The sequence below is a fragment of the Trichomycterus rosablanca genome, chromosome 17 (assembly GCF_030014385.1).
Source record: "Trichomycterus rosablanca isolate fTriRos1 chromosome 17, fTriRos1.hap1, whole genome shotgun sequence".
Taxonomy (NCBI): domain Eukaryota; kingdom Metazoa; phylum Chordata; class Actinopteri; order Siluriformes; family Trichomycteridae; genus Trichomycterus; species Trichomycterus rosablanca.
The window spans coordinates 14,688,782-14,708,610 of record NC_086004.1 but is presented as its reverse complement, the minus strand read 5'-3'; the positions used below and the strand labels follow the sequence as shown (position 1 = coordinate 14,708,610).

Here is a 19,829-nt window from a genome sequence, read left to right as displayed (position 1 = left end):
CATCACATCAAGGCCCATTAAACACTATAATCAGTGCAAGCATGGTAGGCTGTTGTTTTGTAAAAGGGATGTATTTAAGTGAGGTTTTTAAGTTTGATTCAACAATAAATGAGATTACAGAGCAAAAAAATATATAAATATAAGTATAAATAAAAAATGGTAACTTAGTCTTTAAGGTACAGAAACATTCAACTGATATTTTAATATTGATTACTAATTAAAGGGTTTTTTTTGTTAAATCACAAAACACACTCTCACTGTGCACCTAGTATTTTAATCGAACATAAGTAAATGGCAGTGGTAGCTCAGCGGTTAGGGTTCGAGTACTTCAGATAACCACTGTTACATAACACAGTCCACATTGGACACATTATGTTGCATTAGGGAATGCAACATAAAACTCTTTTACACAAAGAGTATGATAGACATCAATTCTATGCAGAAAGACTGCTGAGTTTTCTGTGCCCAAGCTCATCTCAGATTGACTGAAAGACAGTGGGAACATGTTCTGTTGTCAGATAGATCCATGTTTCAGCTTGTTTTTTGGAAACGTTAAGGAAACATTGAGTTTGAACATTAAGTTTTCTGTAACAAAGACGAGACTAGGACCATCCAGGCTGTTTGTAGCAAAAACTGCAAAAGCCAACAAGTGTCATGGTATGGCAGGGCATCAGTGACTACAGCATGGGTGACTTACATATAATGTACTGTACACTGATCAGCCACAACATTAAAACCACCTCCTTGTTTCTACACCCATTTTATTAGCTCCACTTACCATATAGAAGCACTTTGTGGTTCTACAATTACTGACTGTAGTCCATCTGTTTCTCTGCATGCTTTGTTAGCCCCCTTTAATGCTGTTCTTCAATGGTTTGGACCACCACAGAGCAGGTATTATTTAGGTGGTGGATCATTCTCAGCACTGCAGTGACACTGACATGGTGGTGGTGTGTTGGTGTGTGTTGTGCTGGTATGAGTGGATAAGACACAGCAATGCTAATTGAGTTTTTAAACACCTCACTGTCACTGCTGGACTGAGAATAGTCCACCAACCAAAAATATCCTAAATAATACCTGCTCTGTGGGGGTCCTGACCATTGAAGAACAGGGTGATAGCGGCTAAAAAATTATGTAAAGAAACAGATGGACTACAGTCAGTAATTGTAGAACTACAAAGTGCTTCTATATGGTAAGTGGAGCTGATAAAATGGACAGTGAGTGTAGAAACAAAGAGGTGGTTTAAATGTTATGGCTGATCAGTGTGTGTGAAGGTACCGTTGATGCTATTTTTTGCCTTAGAAGCCGAGTTTTTAATGTTGTAGTTAAAATGTGTCCTGACCCCTTTGGATTATATTTGTAGTGTAACATTGCTTAGGATCAACAAGGTAATTTAGATGTTCTAGATGTGCCCATCTTTCAGTTTTTCTCTCATAACTTACCATGTCCTTTACTCATCATCTTCTGTCCAGTTGAGAACCACCTTGCCTCTAACGTCCACAAAAATCGACTTGTACAGCAAGACCTTCGGGTGGCAAAGCGTCTGCAGGAGGAGGAGGAACTGCGGGCCAAAACCGAAAGCCAGAAAGAGCACCAGGACATGTGAGCGCTCCATAAATAACTCTATGCTTGAGACTAGTAACATGTACAAGTAAAACTTAAATTTGCGGTCATGTCAGCAGCAATTTTTCATCTCACATTTTTTATATCACTGTTTGCTTGTTGCATTGGGCCGCTCTTCATCGGTAGGGTGGCAGATCACAGCCATGGCATGACTGGGCAGATTGATATCATATAATGTTTAATGTATTAAGGCAATTCCAAGGTTTTGAATCATTCTGAGTAAACCTTAGAGATTGTTGTGTGTAAAAATCTCAGAAGAGCAGCCGTTTCTGGCATAAACAAACCAGTTTACCTGGCACCAGCAACCATGTCATGAAAAAATGCACTCGGATCACTTTTTTCCGCATTATGGTGTTTGATATAAACATTAGTGAAGCACTTGGCCCATGTCTGTTTGGCCTTTATACATTGCACTAAAGCCATATAATTGGCTGATTGGATAATTATTTGAATGACCGGGTGCACCAAGGTGTCTGATAAACGTGTATCACAACAGATGATTAATTAATAGCATTTATATAGCCAACACATATAAATGATGCTTCCCAAATCAGTTTTCCCCCAGTATGTACTATTAACAAATTTGAAGGACTGTAAGGACTTACTATTTAAAAATCATGTTTTGAGTTTATTGAAACTGTATAAATGATACACCGGGTTGAACTGTACACATACATTGCAGGGTTTGTAATTAAAAAAAAATAACATTTTTAATGTGATATAATAGAATGACAATAATTTATTGTGGAGCCATTACTAATACCGTGTCAATCGATGTTAGTGCCATATGTAAATTATGGGTAGTGGCACAGAAAGCTTGTTGTAGCTTTTGGTACTGGAAGATTGATTGTAACAGCCTAGATCTTGTCAAAAATCTATACTGCATGGCCAAAAGTATGTAGAAAGTGAATTCATCTATTTCAGACACATTCATTGCTAAAATGCAATTATAGACACTGACAGTAGAATGTGTCATACTTAAGGCCCTACTAAATTTACTGGAACATTTGCTTAATTTCATGGACCTCATGGATAGTTTTTCAAAAATCACTTATTTCACGAATTGTTACATAAAAGTGCCACATTTCATGGCATTCATTAAACAACAGTCATAAATTAAATTATAGAATAAATAGAAGCTACAATACACAGCACAGTCTATCTTAATCCTAGAATGAAGATTCAGCGATGGTGCGAGATGCGGATAGAATTGGTTGGGAGTTTTTCAGACCCAGTTACCCAAGTTGTGTTTTTAGCTGCTTTACACTTCGACATCTCAGACATTTTGACTAACCGATTGGAGTAGGATTGCTAGGGAAATCTCATTGTGAAAATTAACCAGTAAATGTGAGGCACATCACTAAACACAAACAAAACGTTAGAATTTCACAGCAAATTAAATGTTGCACGGGAAACTGATTATTTCACAGTCCGTGATGTGATTTTCATGGCCATGAATTAGATAAGGCCTTGGTCATACAATAAACCCATTCATTTTCAACAAGCAAATTTGTCATAGAATTCTAAATGTTTGTCTGTTTTAGCATTCTGTGACAGAATGGGACTGCAAATGTTGAATGTCATAAAACCACCTGACAGTACTGTAGAACAAACATTTATAGCAACTTAACCATAAACAATTAAAGCTACATAGATTTGGTTTCCCTTGCCATACACAAGCCAGTTTTAGAAGCAGAAGGGAACCAACTTTATATTCATGCCCATGATTTAGGATATTTAAGTTCAGGTGCGCACAAAATTTTAGTCTTGTAGTGTATTTTATTCCTTTACATAATTTCCTTTACATAAATACACATGATGTGTGTATTTTTGTTTTACTGTTTTTAGTGAACGCATTGACAACGAAATAGCTCAAGAGATTCAGGACCAACTGGTCCGACAGGCTGAGCAGCAGAGAAAGCAGGAGGAGAAGGATGAGGTTAGAGTTGCTGGTCATCAAAAAGATTTATGACTTATATTACTGCTTTTTCCCTTTTGCTTTCTTTATTTTATATATTTTGTTCTTAAGCAAAAGTGTATCTAACTTACCAAGACAGTATGTTGTGCTCGAATGTTTATTGTGGGTGCATTCCTTAATGTGTGTCTGTATGTGTCTGTTTGTATACGTGTAGGCCATTGCTCGTAAGATACAGGAGCGAGAGATGAAAGAAGAATGGAAGAGGCAGAAACAGCTGGAGGCTAAATTGGAGGAGCAGTACTATGAAGAAAGAGGAGGTATGTACTGTATACTGTCCTTATACTCTATACAGATTAAAGAAGAATAGGAATATGCCATGGTTTGCAGAAATGTGTCTTGGCATATAATGCAAATGAGCCATGTTTTGTTTTTTGTCCAAGTGTAGCACAAATGCAAAAATCAGCATTTTCCTTTTTTAAGACACTAAAGGTTTTTAGTCATTATATTAAGATATTTTGGTCTAGTAAAAATGGTATTTCAGGCCCCTATGTACTTAGTGATACACAGTATGTGCAAAGAGCACCACTATTATATATTGTCCTATTATACATTACCCAGTTTTTTATTATTATAAAGTCACAGCCATTCTAAAACACATGGCATGGCATTTACTGAGAAAATGGAGAAAAGAGTTAGGTGAGTACTTTTGTGTTTGAATACATTACCTAAATTAACTTACAAAAAATGTAAAAAATGGGGAAATGAGAAGGACACATTGCAAGTTAAATATAGAAAGGAAGTGGTTGTCTGGTGTGAATGGAGAAATTGAGGTACAACTAAGGTAAATTGAGCTAATGATAAATCAGTTTTTATGTTAATCAGTTTTTCCCTTACATAGATCAACTGAGAACCTTTAAAACTCTGTATGTTGTGCTGTACAGCATATGATATTTATTTTCTTTTAAAAAGACTAATCCTAATTATTACTACAAAGCATTTAAAACAGGTATTGTTCTTCTATTTCGAAGGCAACTTCTAAATCTTGTTCACGGCCAAAAAACAAACTGGAAATGCAGGATTTTATTTTTCAGCTTCACTTGACCCCACCCTCAGGGCTGCTCTTGTGTGACTATATTGACATTGTTTGCTTTTGAACGTTACACAAAGCCAGTCTTTCCTTTGGATTGAAAATAGATGGCAGAATGCCAACGCTTAAATACATAGTTACTCCCTCAAATGTCAGTTGTATCAAGTAAACACTTGGAACTTCACTGAATAGTTCAACCTGCCCAAACATATATACAATAATTTAAATAAAATGGAATATATGCTTCCAACTTCCAATTTTGCTAGAGGTTGTTACTTGTTCCAGCATAAAATGCTGTTTGCAGGGTCCATGATACCATGCTTTAATTTCAATAAAATTGGCATTTTATATAAGTTGGGTTTTTTTTTCCAAAGCAATTTACAATTCAAACGTATACAATCCAAGGAATTAAAGGTTCAGGGCCTTGCTCAGGGGCCCACAACTTCGGGACATTCAGATAACTCCAGGGACATTCTGATAACTAGTCCAGTTCCTTCACCACTGATTAAGTATAACTTGGGTGGTGAGCTATGCACATCAGATTAACTCAATGGTAAGCAATGGTAATGTAGTGGTGCTGGTGATTTAATTTTTATTTATTTTTTTATTAATTGACATTAACCATGTTATTAAACCTAGTTGGTACCAGTAGCAGGTGGTGTGCAGTTAGAGATTACATATTGTACACATAATGCATGACTGTCCTTTCATGACCATAAGTCCATTGTTGGCTGGATAAATTGGCTGTTGATTTTTTTGTCTTAACCCAGCATTGACACAGGATTTAAAAACTTTTAGTTTGATTCATGCCTTCAGTTAAAATGTCATTTGAATAGCTGATGCTTGATTCCAATTGAGAACACTCTTACCCACCATTATTGCACAGACGCCAGCTCTGTGTACAGCAGCATATGGAGTTTTAAACTCATTCAGAAAAACTGTTATGCATTTATATAATTTAATTGTTAAACAGTTGAACTATTGTGCAGTCAAATCATTATCAGTGAAGCTATTTTTAGTGAAGCATCACTATGGAATTTGGCTGCATGTTAAACTCTGAACATGGCAGGCCGCTCAGGTGGCGCAGCAGTAAAAACACACGTTGCAACCAGAGCTGGGATCTTGAATACATCGTATCGAATCCCAGCTCTGCCTTGCCGGCTGAGCGGCCATATGAACAACGATTGGCCTCTTGTTCAGATGGGCGAGACTAAGCCGGATATGGGTCTCTCTCTCTGTCAGACTGGTGCAATTACGACCTCTGCTGGCTGATTAGAGGCCCCTACACAGAGATGAGGAAAGAGTGCTCTTAGGGTGTGTCTCTTCGTACACAACGCTAGGTGGCACAACACTCGTCAATGTGTGGGTGATGAGATGCATACGGCTTGCTGCCCATGTGTTGGAGGGGGCGTGGGTTAGCTTCGATCTCCTTGGTCAGAGCAGGGATCGGCATAGGCGGAGAAGAAGCATGATGCAATTGGGCACGCTAAAAAGTGGAGAAAATGCTTTAAAAAAAATTTGAACATGGCAAACTGTGCATATTTAAGGTCATTCTCCACTATAAAGGTAAACATCTGCAACTAAGCGTGTTTAGTTAGTGCTTGTAAGGAGCCGCTTTAATAAAATGCTTTGGCCTGGTTGGGTATCAGTTAACCATTGATCAAGGTCGGTTGGTAAAATTTGCATCCCAAGCTGAAGTCATAGATATTTACCACTGCTAAGACCACTACCAAGTCAGTGTCACTGCTCCCCTGAGAATGGTTCACCACCAAACTAATATCTGATAAGTTGTGGTTTATAGTGGTCCCATTCTACTGAAGGACAGAATATATAAGTAACTTCCAATGTTTGTCCAAGTTTGTTGCATGTAAAACTGTATATTGAAGTCATAGTACCTTAACTTGCCACCCTTGTTTCTCAGCGAATAGGCGTGGTTTGTGGAACACACATTTTAAATTCCATTTCCTAATTCCTAATGACTTATTTACCTGAAATATGATTTATGTATGTAGCAGGTACATAATTCCTAATTAAATGTAAAAATCACTACAAGTAGTTTTATTTTTACCCATCTAAGTTAAAACTATTTTAACTAGTTTAACTGTTCAACTAGTTAATGCCAAGACTAGCAAAGTCTAGTTTTACTCTATTATTTTCTTATACTCCTGATCTAAATAATTGAACATACACTGGTTCACCACTCTAAAGTTATTAGTTATATAATTTCAACATTTTTATTAATTTTAGCATTGTTTGTTTAAATAACATATAAAAGTATTTTTACAAATTAACCTTACTTTTTGTGTTTATATATGTACTACATTATTTTTGCATATTTTTGTCTCATTTTATATACTGTGCTTTGATTTAACCTTTTGTACAATAACCACTATTCCAGATTTGTGTGCATTATTTTACTCTTTATTTTATACACCACATCTGTATTCCTTACTTCTTATAGACCGTCGATCCCCTTTAGACCCTCAAGTGCAATACCCAAGGACTGATTCACCAGTATCCAGTAATGAGAGAAACAGGGCCTTAAATCGAGGCCGATCCCCAGATTGCCGTAATCAGAAATTGGAACAGAAAAGACGACTGGACAGTAATGGCAAGCACACCAAGAGCCTTGAATATTACCCCGCCGAACATAGTCCCTCAAGACCCCCAGAGCAGAATAAATCAGAACGTAACAGAGGGAATTATAACTATACAGAACATGGTCCCCTAGAACACTATGAAACTGAACACAGGAGCAAAAATAAAGACAAAAGCAGGAGGCCAGAATATTATACTTCAGGAACCAGGGCTAAATACCCAGAGGAATTCTTGACTGAAAGAAATACTTACCATGATGATGAATACCTTGAAAATCGCCAAGGTAAGAAATATCCAAACAAGTCGGAGGAACCTTTTCGTAATGAAGAGCAATTATATTGTGATGACTCAGCATATTTGCACAAGGAGCAAAACAGAAAAAAGGACCGAAATCAAGAGCGGGGAAGAGAAGAAAGAAAAAATGGGAATAGAACAAAATATCCAGAGAAAAGTCAAGACAGACAGTTAAATAGGGACACAAATAGAGACAAACACAAACTCAAAGAAGTGGACCAGGACACAGGCCAAAATGGCTTTACTCACAAGAACAGAGACATGGAAAGAGAAAGACATTGTCTCAAAGAAAAAGAAAGAATAAGGGAGAAAAATTGTAGTAGGGACAAAAGCAGGGGGCGAGAGCCTGAAAGTCCAACTTTTCCGGATTCCAGTAAATACTGGTCAGAAGAAAGTAAGGAGAGTACAGAATACAACACCAAGCAGAGGTACTACTGTGATGAGCCCAGCTTAAGAAGTCACACTAAAGGTCAAGCCCACAGGGACCGAGGTATGAACACTGGCCCTTGTTTTTGAGTGTGTTTAAGCTTCCTTGCTGGACCTTTGGTGGAAGAACTGGTGGAGGGATTTGTGATTTAAGACTGCTTTTAGTTTTATTTTATTTTTCATGGCTGATTTTCTGGCTAACAAACTATGCATCTGATTTCCTTTTTTTCTAAAAAAAAAAAATCCAGAGATCTACAACACTAATGAACGAGAACAATAGTAGCTGTGATGGTGGGATGTTCTTTGCTCTTGATTCTTTTTTTTTCAATTCAGTTTGACACTTACATTTTCATATCAATTAGTACAAACCCTATTTCTGAAAGGTTGGGACGTTTTATAAAACACAGTAAAAAAGAAGAATCTGTGATTTGTTAATTTTTGTAAATAGAAATACAATTAGAATTTGATGCCTGCAAAACCCCCCAAAAAATTGAGACAAAAGTTGAATTGTTAATAGGTAAGGAAATCAAGAAACACACCCCAAAATCAAGGTTTCATTTGGTTATGACCCACCACTTTGAGCCAGACTTTAGGGGAGAGTTGCCAGTCAGTTTAAAAAGAGCATTTATCAATGCAAGATTGCAAACACTAAGCATTTCACCGTCTGCTGTTCATAATATTGTGAAAAGATTCAGAAATTCTGGAGACATCTAAATCTGTGTAGGGAACAGCTGGAAACCACTGTGTGACTTTTAAACTTGCAAATGGCATTGCATTAGAAACTATAATGGTACTGTGATAAATATAGCCTTTTAGGCTCAGGTATACTTCAGAAACCACTGTCACTTAACACAGTCTGTCGCTGCATCAAAAAATGGACTCCTTGGTTCGAAACTCGGCATTGCCACCGGTCTAGTGGGCATAATTGGCAGTGCCTGCAGCAGACACGTCTCTGCTAGGGCGGGATGATCGGACTATGTGGGTAGGGTTTTCAAAAGCTGTGTAGGGACCCCAATTGGCAGATAGAGAGGTGCCTGTGCAGAATGCATGGGTGAAAAATGGGTTGCGCTAAGGGCTGCACACGGGTCGGAGGAGGCATGAGCAGCAATACACCCACCTTGACTGCAATCAGGGATCCCCCAGCAGCGTAAGACAAATTGACTACGCTAAATCGGGAAAAAAATGGGAGAAAATGCATCACTAAAATAAAAAAAAGAAACGGAACCTGAAACTTTATTATACAAAGACAAAGCTGTACACCAATTCCATGTCAGAGTTCTCTGGGCCCAAGGTCATCTCAGATGTTCCAAAATACAGTGGAACCCGGTGCAGTGGAAGTCCACGATTCAGCGGGTGCCGAGTTCTCTTTGCCAATGACAAAAAGGACCATCCAGATTGTTATCAGTGATATGTGCAAAAGCCAACATCTGTCATGGTATGGGGGTGCATGATATAGGTCACTTGCATGTACATGAAGGTTTTTTTTTCATGATTATTTCAGCAAGACACAACCAGGACTAATTTTGTATGCACTGTAGACACAGAATGCTTGTGCCTCCCTGGCCTGCCTGCACTCCAGATCTGTCACTCATTATAAATGTATGGTGCAGCATAAGGAAAAAAAATCAGACAACGGCAACTACAGACTGTTAAGCAGCTGAAGTCTTGTAACAAGCAAGAATGGACACAATTAATGTCCTTAGGTTCCCCAAACTAAGTCTCTTTAATATAAAAGGCTTCTTGTCCCAACTTCTATGGTGTGTTGCAGTCATCAACTTCTAAATGTGTTCATGTTTACAAAATACAATGGAGTTGGTGAGTCAAAACATTCTAAATCTTTTCTACTTGTATCAGTTAGATACTTTTCACATAATGGGGTTTGTACATTTGCTTTATAATAAGCTCTGCTTATACTGAATTACTGCTAATCTACACGCACTAGTGTTATGTTTAAAGTTCTACTAGTAAATTTGACTTTCAACTGCTACCTTAAGGTCGACATGTACAAGAGAAGTATGGAATGAGGGAAGCAACGGAAGGCATAGCCCAAATGGATCTGCGAGCCCAGGAGATACGAGATATAGAGGTGGCACGCAGGATACAGCAGGAGGAAGTAAAGGTACCTTAACTGATTTCTTACAGAAGAAAAAATAATGCCATAAGGATCCATGGATTGAACTTTGTATTTATTTGTTTGTGTTGTATTTAGGCAAGTAAGCTTGACAAACGAGCTGCTCAAGTTGCACAAGATGAGGTCAGTAGGTCCTTTCAGCAATCCTTAACTGTGTCTTATGTTTGACCATTAAAATTTTTTAAAAATACATTTTGTTAAAGGCTGCTCAGGTGGCACAGCGGTAAAAACACACGCTGAAACCAGAGCTGGGATCTCGAATACATCGTATCGAATCTCAGCTCTGCCTGCCAGCTAGGCTGAGCGGCCACATGAACAACAATTGGCCTGTTGTTCAGATATGGGCAGGACTAAGCCTGATAGGGTCTCTCTCTCATAACTAATGCAATTACGACCTCTGCTGGCTGATTGATGGCGCCTGCACAGAGATGAGAAAAGAGTGCTCTTAGGGTGTGTCTCTCCGTACACAGTGCTGAGCTGCACTGCACTCGTCAAAGTGTAGGTGATAAGATGCATACATCATGCTGCCCACGTGTCAGAGGGGGTGTGGGTTAGCTTCGTTTTCCTCAATCAGAGCAGGGATGGCAGAGAGGAAGCATGATGCAATCGGGCAATTGGACGCGCTAAAAAAGGGGAGAAAATTCATAAATGAAAAATTTTAATATAGTGTGTATTACAGATACACTACTTGACAACATGGCTTTTTGTGTTCCATAACAGGAAATAGCTCGGCGGTTGATGGAAGAGGAAGAAAGGGAGTTTAAGAGGTCTAGAGAAAAGGAAAAACAAGCACTGGAGAGACAGCATCGAAGAGCTGATGGAGACTTCAAGGTAACGCAGGTGGCACAATGTCCCAAACTGATATAAGTTAATCTGCACTGACAGTGAATAAAGGCATAGCTGTTTATTGTTTTCTATACCTGATTTTATTTAGGCCGTACATGACGAAGCGATACGACCACGAACTCGAGAGCAGTACGACCACCAGAGAGCTCGGGACTCCAAACCATCCAGGTACCAGAAACATGCATTGCCATTTATTGAGTGTTTATCTTGCAAACTTGGGGTGTAACAATAAATATGCATATTTCATTTTGCTTAGAAGTAGCATGGGTGTAGCTATAAATTAAATACAACTTTTACTTTTTTAAAGTTTTTGTGGAGAGACATTAACCTTATTTAAAACATTTTGTCCTATTCCATTCCAAGATGTTTATTAATGTGCACTGTAAATGTAACAAAAATATCTTTACTTAATTAATTTAAAATATGAATTGAGCTTGATGAATAAGAAGTTACAGTACAGGTCTACATTATTTGAATTAATAAACAGCCAATCACTCTCAAAAGGTAAGCAGAGAAATCAAATTTGTTAGTGTATATCAGTTAAATAAAGGTTCAGGAGAAGGTACAAATTACAGATTGTTGTTTTTATTCAGTTTTATAAAATGTCCCTGCATAAATCCGACACAGGTCGGAACACTGCCTTTAACAAGTGGCTTTACCCTTATAATATGGCGTAACAATGCGCAACTCTGTTTACAAATTTTTTATTATCTGTTTAATAAGAAATGGTATTTATTTAGCATCATATGATGAACATCAGCCATAACGTTATGACCACCTTCCTAATATTGTGTTAGTCCTCCTTTTGCTGCCAAAACAGCCCTAATCCGTCGAGGCATGGACTCCACTTGACCCCTGAAGGTGTGCTGTGGTATCTGGCACTAAGATGTTAACAGCAGATTCTTAAACTCCTGTAAGTTGTGAGGTGGGGCCTCCATGGATCGGACTTGTTTGTCACACATCCCACAGAAGCTCGATTGGATTGAGATCTGGGGAATTTGGAGGCCAAGTTAACACCTCAGACTTGTTTTTGTGCTCCTCAAACTATTCCTGAACCATTTTTGCTTTGTGGCAGGGCGCATTATCCTGCTGAAAGAGACCTCAGCCATCAGGGAATACTGTTTCCATTAAAGGGTGTACATGGTCTGCAACAATGCTTAGGTAGGTGGTAGGTGTCAAAGTAACATCCACATGGATGGCAGGACCCGAGGTTTCCCAGCAAAACATTGCCCAAAGCATCACACTGCCTCCGCCGGCTTGCCTTCTTTCCATAGTACATTCTGGTGCCATGTGTTCCCCAGGTAAGCAACGCACACACACCCGGCCATCCATGTGATGTAAAAGAAAACATGATTCATCAGACCACACCACCTTCTTCCATTGCTCCGTGGTCCAGTTCCGATGCTCACGTGCCCATTGTTGGTGCTTTCGCCGGTGGACAGGGGTCAGCATGGGCACCCTGACTGGTCTGTGGCTATGCAGCCCCATACGCAACAAACTGTGATGCACTGTGTATTCTGACACCTCTCTATCAGAACCAGCATTAACTTCAACAGCAATTTGAGCTACAGTAGCTCATCTGTTGTATCGGACCACACGAGCCAGCCTTCACTCCCCATGTGCATCAGTGAGCCTTGGCCACCCATGACCCTCTCGCCGCTATATCCCCTGTTCCTTCTTTGGACCACTTTTGATAGATACTGACCACTGCAGACCGGAATCACCCCACAAGAGCTGCAGTTTTGGAGATGCTCTGACCAAGTCGTCTAGCCATCACAATTTGGCCCTTGTCAAACTCGCTAAAATCCTTATGCTTGCCCATTTTTCCTGCTCCTAACACATCAACTTTAAGAATAAAATGTTCACTTGCTGCCTAACAGGTGCCGTGATGAAGAGATAATCAGTGTTATAATCATAATGTTATGCCTCGTTGGAGTAGTGACGAAATAAAATGCAATCACTTTAGTGGAAAAATGTGAAATGCAATACACACGTCATTGCTTTTTTATAGTGACGTGGTAAATGTGACGAAATGTAAAGTAAACGATACATTGCATTGATTTAACACTGCTCAGCCTTTTAACAGAGAAACACAGAGAAATACATGTGGGTTTGCATTAAACAAATTAAATGCTAAATTTGTGTCAGAATTGAATACAACAAATTAGCTAGTAATGCAATTAGACAGCAGAATTAGTGACAAAATGAAAAGTAAACACTGACCAATCACAATCCTCTTCGGAATTTGGGGTGTGGTTAAAAAAACAGACAGAAGTAATTGCTCATAGCTGTAACTTAATCCAGAGAAAATCTGTCTCCTCATGACTCGGTCACACACACACGCTTGCTCAAACACACTCACATACTCATCCACACACACACGCACATGCTTAGCACACAACCCTACACTCTTGTTTAGATATCAAAGTATGTTGTATATTCTTTTCCTCAATTTACATTTATTCAGTGCCATGTCCTGGTCAACACCTTCACTTTTTTAGGCCTTAAAATGTGCACTGTATTTATTGTAGTTCTTTGTATTTATCGTCCTATGTTGTACTTCAAGATTATACATTTGCAACATACATTTTAAGGTTTGGTGACTTCTTTAAGTGCTACTTCAAATTCTGTGTTAAAATGCTATGGTCATCTATTCAAAGCAAACATGACCTACCGAAAGTCCAGTCTAAATTTCCTTTGTTTGGAAGAGTCTGCTTCCTCATTAACAAACCGGCATCTATAAAAAAAAAAAGCAACTGCAAAATTAGAGACACAACATTTTTCTCATGAAATATCTGTCCGTTACACAGTCTTGGTTGTGGGAAGTGAAAGAAGGTGTTGGCACCGAAGTTTGCAGAATAGGACTTGACTTGGCTGAGGGTTTTTGGAGATATATTGGGCAAGGATAAAAAAAGTAAGCCTTGTTCACTATTTCAGGAACAGTAAATAGTCTTTCTGCTTTCTAGATTGTTTCCTGACATATATGATGCCCTTTAAAAGGAAGATGCAATAGATGCACGAATTCACTTTTCCAGAAATTTATTTTGACTGAGCATAAACTCATTCTAATAACACAGTAATGTTCTTTACCTGCATATCATAAACCAGCCTTTCTCAACCGGGGTGCCGTCTGGCTTCGTCAGGGGTGCCGTCAAAAATATTCTCACGTTACTGATATTATGAAATAAATTAAAAAATAAAATAATAAAATACAAAAAAATGTATTCCATTAGCCGCCTCAAACATCAAAATTTGTTTCACACGCCCCTTTCCCCATGCTACAACGTCAACGCGGGTTGCGTGCGTTGCCTATAGTGATGAGTCGTTCGCGCATGATCCGATTCTATTGAACTGCTCTTTAAAATTAACAAAAGGAACCGAGTCGTGCCTCTGAGAGCTGTTACAATACATATTTATATTTCTGTGCTGTTCTTATTGGCTGTAATTCAACCATTCCGCTTCCATCAGTAGAGGGAATTAATCAGTCGTAATAAGAGTTGTTTATTGTCGAAATTCAAATCACTTTCAGTATCACGGAGAGAGCAAGCGACACCCACACGCGCACACACACACACACATACATACACACACACACACACACACATACAGAGAGAGAGAGAGCTCATTACCTCATTAATGTAAATATTATATTTTTTATTGTTATTATATTGCACTGTTTTTATTAATATTTTATTATTTTTGCACTTGTAACTGTTTTGTATATATTTGTTCTTTTTTATTGTTATTTTTATTATTTCTCTGTAACTTGCTTTGGCAATACGAATGTCCTTATTTTTCATGCCAGTAAAGCTCCTTTTGAGTTTAAGTTTGAGAGCCGTAACCGAGCTACAGAAAAACCATGCAGACAATGAGCAACGCTAGTGGTAAAATGACAAATAATTGAGAAATAAACTATTAACATGTTTAATGATGTTAAATTTGATTGGTTCATGACACGTATGTTTTAAAGCAGAAACAAACACAGGCACATCTCTGCACAAGAGAGGATTTTTGTAAAACTTAATGCAATACAACCACAGTGCGTCTCTTCCCTGTAGTGTTTTTGTGTGTTAGCAGTCCGAGGGATGCAGAGTGTAAGTTTTTTAATACATTTTAGACTGGGGTGACTTGAGATTTTGAATACTTTTAATGGGGTGCCGTGACTGAAAAAAGGTTGAGAAACACTGTCATAAACTATAATGACACCCACAAAGTGTCTTAACAGAGAAATGGATTGATTTAAAGATGGAAGTAGACTTTTTGTTAACAGTTTTGTGTGTTAAATTCATTAGCTTCTACAGCTGATTATATTTGCTAATGTTAAAGTTGGTGGGAATGCCTACATTCCACCATGGCAGCAAGATAAGGGACTGGCCATGGTCACATAACTGACTGAGGTGTAGTAATATTGGTTGAGCACTGTAGGTGAAGGAACAGCTCCAGTAAAACAAAATGTCTTGTCTGAAAAGTGTTTTTCTTCGTCATCCTGAATAATCAGGGCACAAAACAGATGTGTATAAAATTTAATTAAACTATACAAGAAGATTGGCGTGAAGTATGGTTATGAGTATGTTCAGTGACCTCCTTCCACCCACCACTCAAAACTTGTCAAGTGAGCAGCCCAGGACTGAGCCAGCCTTCCTGATCAGTTTGTTGAGTTTCTTTACATCCCCTGCTCTGAGGCTGCCTCCCCAACACACTGCTGCAAAGAAGACAGCCCCCGCAACAACAGACTTGTAAAAGATAGTTGACATTAAAGGACCTCAGCTTTCTCAGAAAGTAGAGTCTGCGCATCCCCTTCCTGTACACAGCTTCTGTGTTGGCCCTCCAATCCACTCTGTTGTCAAGCCAGACACTCAAGTACTTGTAAGTCTCCACCAGTTCTACGTTCTGACCCATGATGGTAACAGGTCTGATTGTGGTCCTATTCCTTCTAAAGTCTGCTAACATCTCCTTGGTTTCGAACACATTTAGGAGCAGATGGTTCCTCACGCACCATTCAACAAAGCTGTTCACAACAGTCAGTTATTAGCTTGATTGTTGATTGTGTCAGTGCTTTTTATCCCATCCCAAAGGCCCAAGACTGTCACAAACCACTTCTGACACAGCCAGTCGCTTCTTTTTTACCTGCCAGAGACAAGATCTTACAGAGTGCAACAGTGCCATTCATTGTTACCTACCCCTCGTGCAGACACCTCGACCCATCAGCAGAGGTCATAATTGCCCAGCTTTCAGCCATTGTCACAATTGTGTGTCTGTGTAGGTGCCCGGCTGCCTAATAGCAGAGCTGAGATTCAAACTCGAGAGCTCAAGATCTCTGATCAACTGGTGGGCTGTCATGTTTTACTGCTGCACCACCTGAGCATCTACAGCAAATACTCTTTTCATTAAATGGGACACACTGCCAAGTCTTTGAGAAAGCCTTCCTAGAATAGTGAGCAAATGAATGCCCTTATTTTTTTTAATAGGGTGTCCATCAAACTCATAGTCAGGTGTCCACATACTTTTGGTCATATGGCACATATTAAAAATTGTTACTTATGTTAATCTTTTGTAACCTTTCAGACCTCCTCCGCACTCCAATAACTATGAGAACGTGGACTCCAGTTATGCATATTCAGATAATTACTCTCCTCGCCCGCCTCCCAGACCCGAGGCTGCATACAAAGGTTTGTACTTATTTCTACATGTGGTTAACATCATTTATATTATTATTATTGTAGAAAAATAATTAAAGAAAATGTGTAGAGATTAGTAGTGATGGGCGATATGGATCAAAAATGATATCTCTATATTTTTTCCCTGAACAACGATATACGATATATATCTCGATATTTTTTCATCCCATATGGTAATAACAAAAAGACAGTTTTGAGACAAATTATATATATATATATAAATATATGTACATCACATATACAAACACACAAGTCAGAACAACAGGAGACGCACCGTTTACGTTATAATTACTTTCTCAACACTTGCATGATTTACACTGTTTATATATGAAGTAAATACGTGCATGTCAGCGTGTGCATGCACTTGTATGTTTATTTCCTTTTTCAAATATTGGTTTTTGAAACGAATAACGACTCGTTTTCTTGTTTTTCAACTTTGAAGTGAAAAACTAATGACCAAAGGTACACGGAGCTGGAACCTTTTGTCTGGACTTGTTTTCGGCATTCTCTATAGAATATATTATTCTGCTGCTCATCTGACACTTCTCCACCATTGAATCCGAACCATCTCCAAATAATTGAGCCATTATTATTCTTTTACTAACCAGCTCCTCAACCGTCTCCATGCTATCATGGGAGTTTTACTTACAGAAATGTGTTCTGAGGGCAGAAAGAATTGGCGGTGGGGAGGGACGAGTTGTGTTCAGTGAGGGAGAGAGGCGGGGCAAGGTGAACATGTGCAGAGACAAACTGGGAGAAGAGAAAGACAAACTGTTGGATCTAACTGGAACGCAACATCTATATCGATATAAGCAATATTGTCTTATCTTATATCGCGTATGAAATTATATCGATATTTTATAAAATCTTGATATATCGCCCAAGCCCTAGTGATTAGGTAACATTTTCTACAACCTTTTATTTTATTATAATATACTACCCAATAAATAAATCCAGTAACACTTTTGTTAAACACGTCTTAACATGCATTTTGTCTTTGTTTTATAGGTGCCTACTACAGGCAGTGACTCAGGCTTGTCTTGCTGTTCTTTCATGATTTGTGCTGTACTTCTGTATTTCTTGTCACTTTTTTGAAGAACGCCATATCCTGCTGATAGAAAGGGGTGGGAAAACCATTTTATTTTGAAAGACTGATCAGTACTAGTTGCATTCATCAGCCTTTGGCAAACTACTGTAAACTTTTTTATTGCAATCTGTTTTATTTAACATAAATGTGCCATGTCTTATCAAAGAACATTTTTTTTATGCTGGGACCATTGTTTTTGGTACTTGTGTAACATTTTTGGACAAGGGAGGAGATTTTCTTTCTAGTATTTTTTTAATCACTTCATAATTAGTAATTGTTTTTGTGTGCTTCCTATTGTGCATCAGTGCTGAAAGTAAAGGGAGAAAGATTTATGGTTATTAGATATGTGTATAGTTTATATTGGTCTTTTGCAATAACCACAAAGTATTTCCAATGTTCTTTTTAAGATATCGTATTAAATATATCTAAATTCTGAGGCCCTGTATTAGATTCAGATGGTTTTGTCTTAGACTAATGAAGAAAACTGGGTATTTTATTTTTTTGGCTTTGTGCTTTCTCAGAATATATTTTGACAATATCTAGAATACTCTCAGTCTATTACATGGATATAAAGCAAGTATATGGTGCACCAACCCTCCCTCCTCCTTACCCGTACACATTTATCAATTGTATGTATGCATTTAAGAATTATCAGACAAATATTTCTATTTATTTATTTTTAATTTATGTTTAATCACTTTATGACATCACTTGTAGGCACATTTATAATTTATTTTTGTATTACATGTATAAATGTTTTAATTTGTACTCGTTTGCTGGAAGATTTAATGTGCCAATTCATAAACCGTCCTTATTAGACAATTTAAATTACACACCAAGTATACCAGCAAGAGATATAGAACTAAAAATCTGCTGAAACAAGCAAGCATTCACTGCTCATCATGCTTTTGTGACATTTTTATTAATAATGGGTAAAAGTGCAGCACAATTTTCAGACAGTATTTTACTTTCTAATAAGCATCAGGTTAATTTGGTACATTATAGCCTATATTAAGTTCACGTTCCATAGCTAGTACTACATGCTACCATCATGCATTAATAAACACAAAAATATACTTATTGGTCATTAAAGCTGACATGATGTGAATGGCCTGGACTGAAGAAGAATGAAGTGAAAATCTGCCGTGTCGCTGTGCTGACACAGTTTGATAATTTATTATTCAACAGATCATCTTGATGAATTCTTTTCATTTAGCAGCATGTACATTTTATTAAAAATTCTGATAATTTTAGTGAACAAAGGACTAGCTTTGATGAATGATATCTACTTTTTTTCCTTTCAGGAATAAATTGTGCATTCATGTTTTGCACTGTTTTGGTAAATGTAAACACTTCTGTAATATAAAGTGGTTATGCTAAAATGATTGTACTGTCAGTAACTATAAACAAGGAATCAGAAATGTAAATGCCATCCTTATGTATGAGAGTAAGATTTATGCTCAGCATTCTTTGTTTCAAATTGCTCTACAATCGACTGCTGTATGTAAATGTTTTGTGACCAATATTGTATGTTTGTATCTTGCACATTTTCCCTTAGCTTCCACTGACCAAGTATGATTTTGTCAAGAAATAAATCATTTTTCAGGAACAGTTTTAAGACCTTAATTTTTTTTTTTTGCACCTAGCATACAAATCAGATTTCCCTAAATACGTTGTAATTAGAGCTGGGCGGTTCCTTAATCACCCAGGTTAATGAGTCGAATTTTTGTACTGAATCAGGAATCACATGTCTGAAATCTCATTTAACCCGGATCCTATGAGTCCTCTGACTGGCTTTTGCCAAGTACACAAGGCAAGTGAGCAGGCTCACTGGAAACACCGTGGACTTGGATGATTTGGCTGAACCGACTGCACTCCAGTCCATGAATCTAAGTAATAAGTTAAAACAAGCGGTTAAACACACTGGTGTTCGTTATGTGGCCGTTTTCATGCCCATGATATTATTAATATTATCAGTAATAGTGGTAAAGATTAGTAATGCAGCATATTTTCTTGTAAGCAAAAGAACAACAAAATATAGTTATATTATTATTAAAATGCAAATACTTACAGGCTACTTTAGTACTGTACCACTTAAGGAGTATCATAGCCCTTCCCCATGGTAATTTATTGACTGTTTT

General features: G+C 37.9%; 1 protein-coding gene and 1 long non-coding RNA gene across 3 annotated transcripts in view; one reads left to right on the top strand and one right to left on the bottom strand.

The window, feature by feature from the left end:
• The window catches only part of ccdc50a (coiled-coil domain containing 50a), a 32,946-nt gene extending 13,649 nt beyond the window's left edge, over positions 1-19,297 (top strand). The window contains exons 3-12 of one of the 2 annotated variants that reach the window (XM_063012434.1): positions 1,473-1,602; positions 3,472-3,562; positions 3,756-3,858; positions 7,090-8,010; positions 9,941-10,065; positions 10,156-10,200; positions 10,798-10,908; positions 11,012-11,091; positions 16,489-16,592; positions 17,610-19,297. In XM_063012434.1, the coding sequence (XP_062868504.1) occupies positions 1,473-1,602; positions 3,472-3,562; positions 3,756-3,858; positions 7,090-8,010; positions 9,941-10,065; positions 10,156-10,200; positions 10,798-10,908; positions 11,012-11,091; positions 16,489-16,592; positions 17,610-17,629 (1,730 nt within the window). In that variant the 3' untranslated portion in view covers positions 17,630-19,297. The remainder of the gene's footprint in view (positions 1-1,472; positions 1,603-3,471; positions 3,563-3,755; positions 3,859-7,089; positions 8,011-9,940; positions 10,066-10,155; positions 10,201-10,797; positions 10,909-11,011; positions 11,092-16,488; positions 16,593-17,609) is intronic. The other variant, XM_063012435.1, reaches the window with a different exon arrangement.
• Positions 1,508-14,062, bottom strand: LOC134331151 (uncharacterized). Its single transcript, XR_010015109.1, has 3 exons — positions 14,014-14,062; positions 13,598-13,660; positions 1,508-1,561 (listed from the first exon to the last, which is right to left on the bottom strand). It is a non-coding gene; the product is annotated as an uncharacterized LOC134331151 (long non-coding RNA).
• Positions 19,298-19,829: the final 532 nt, after the last annotated feature.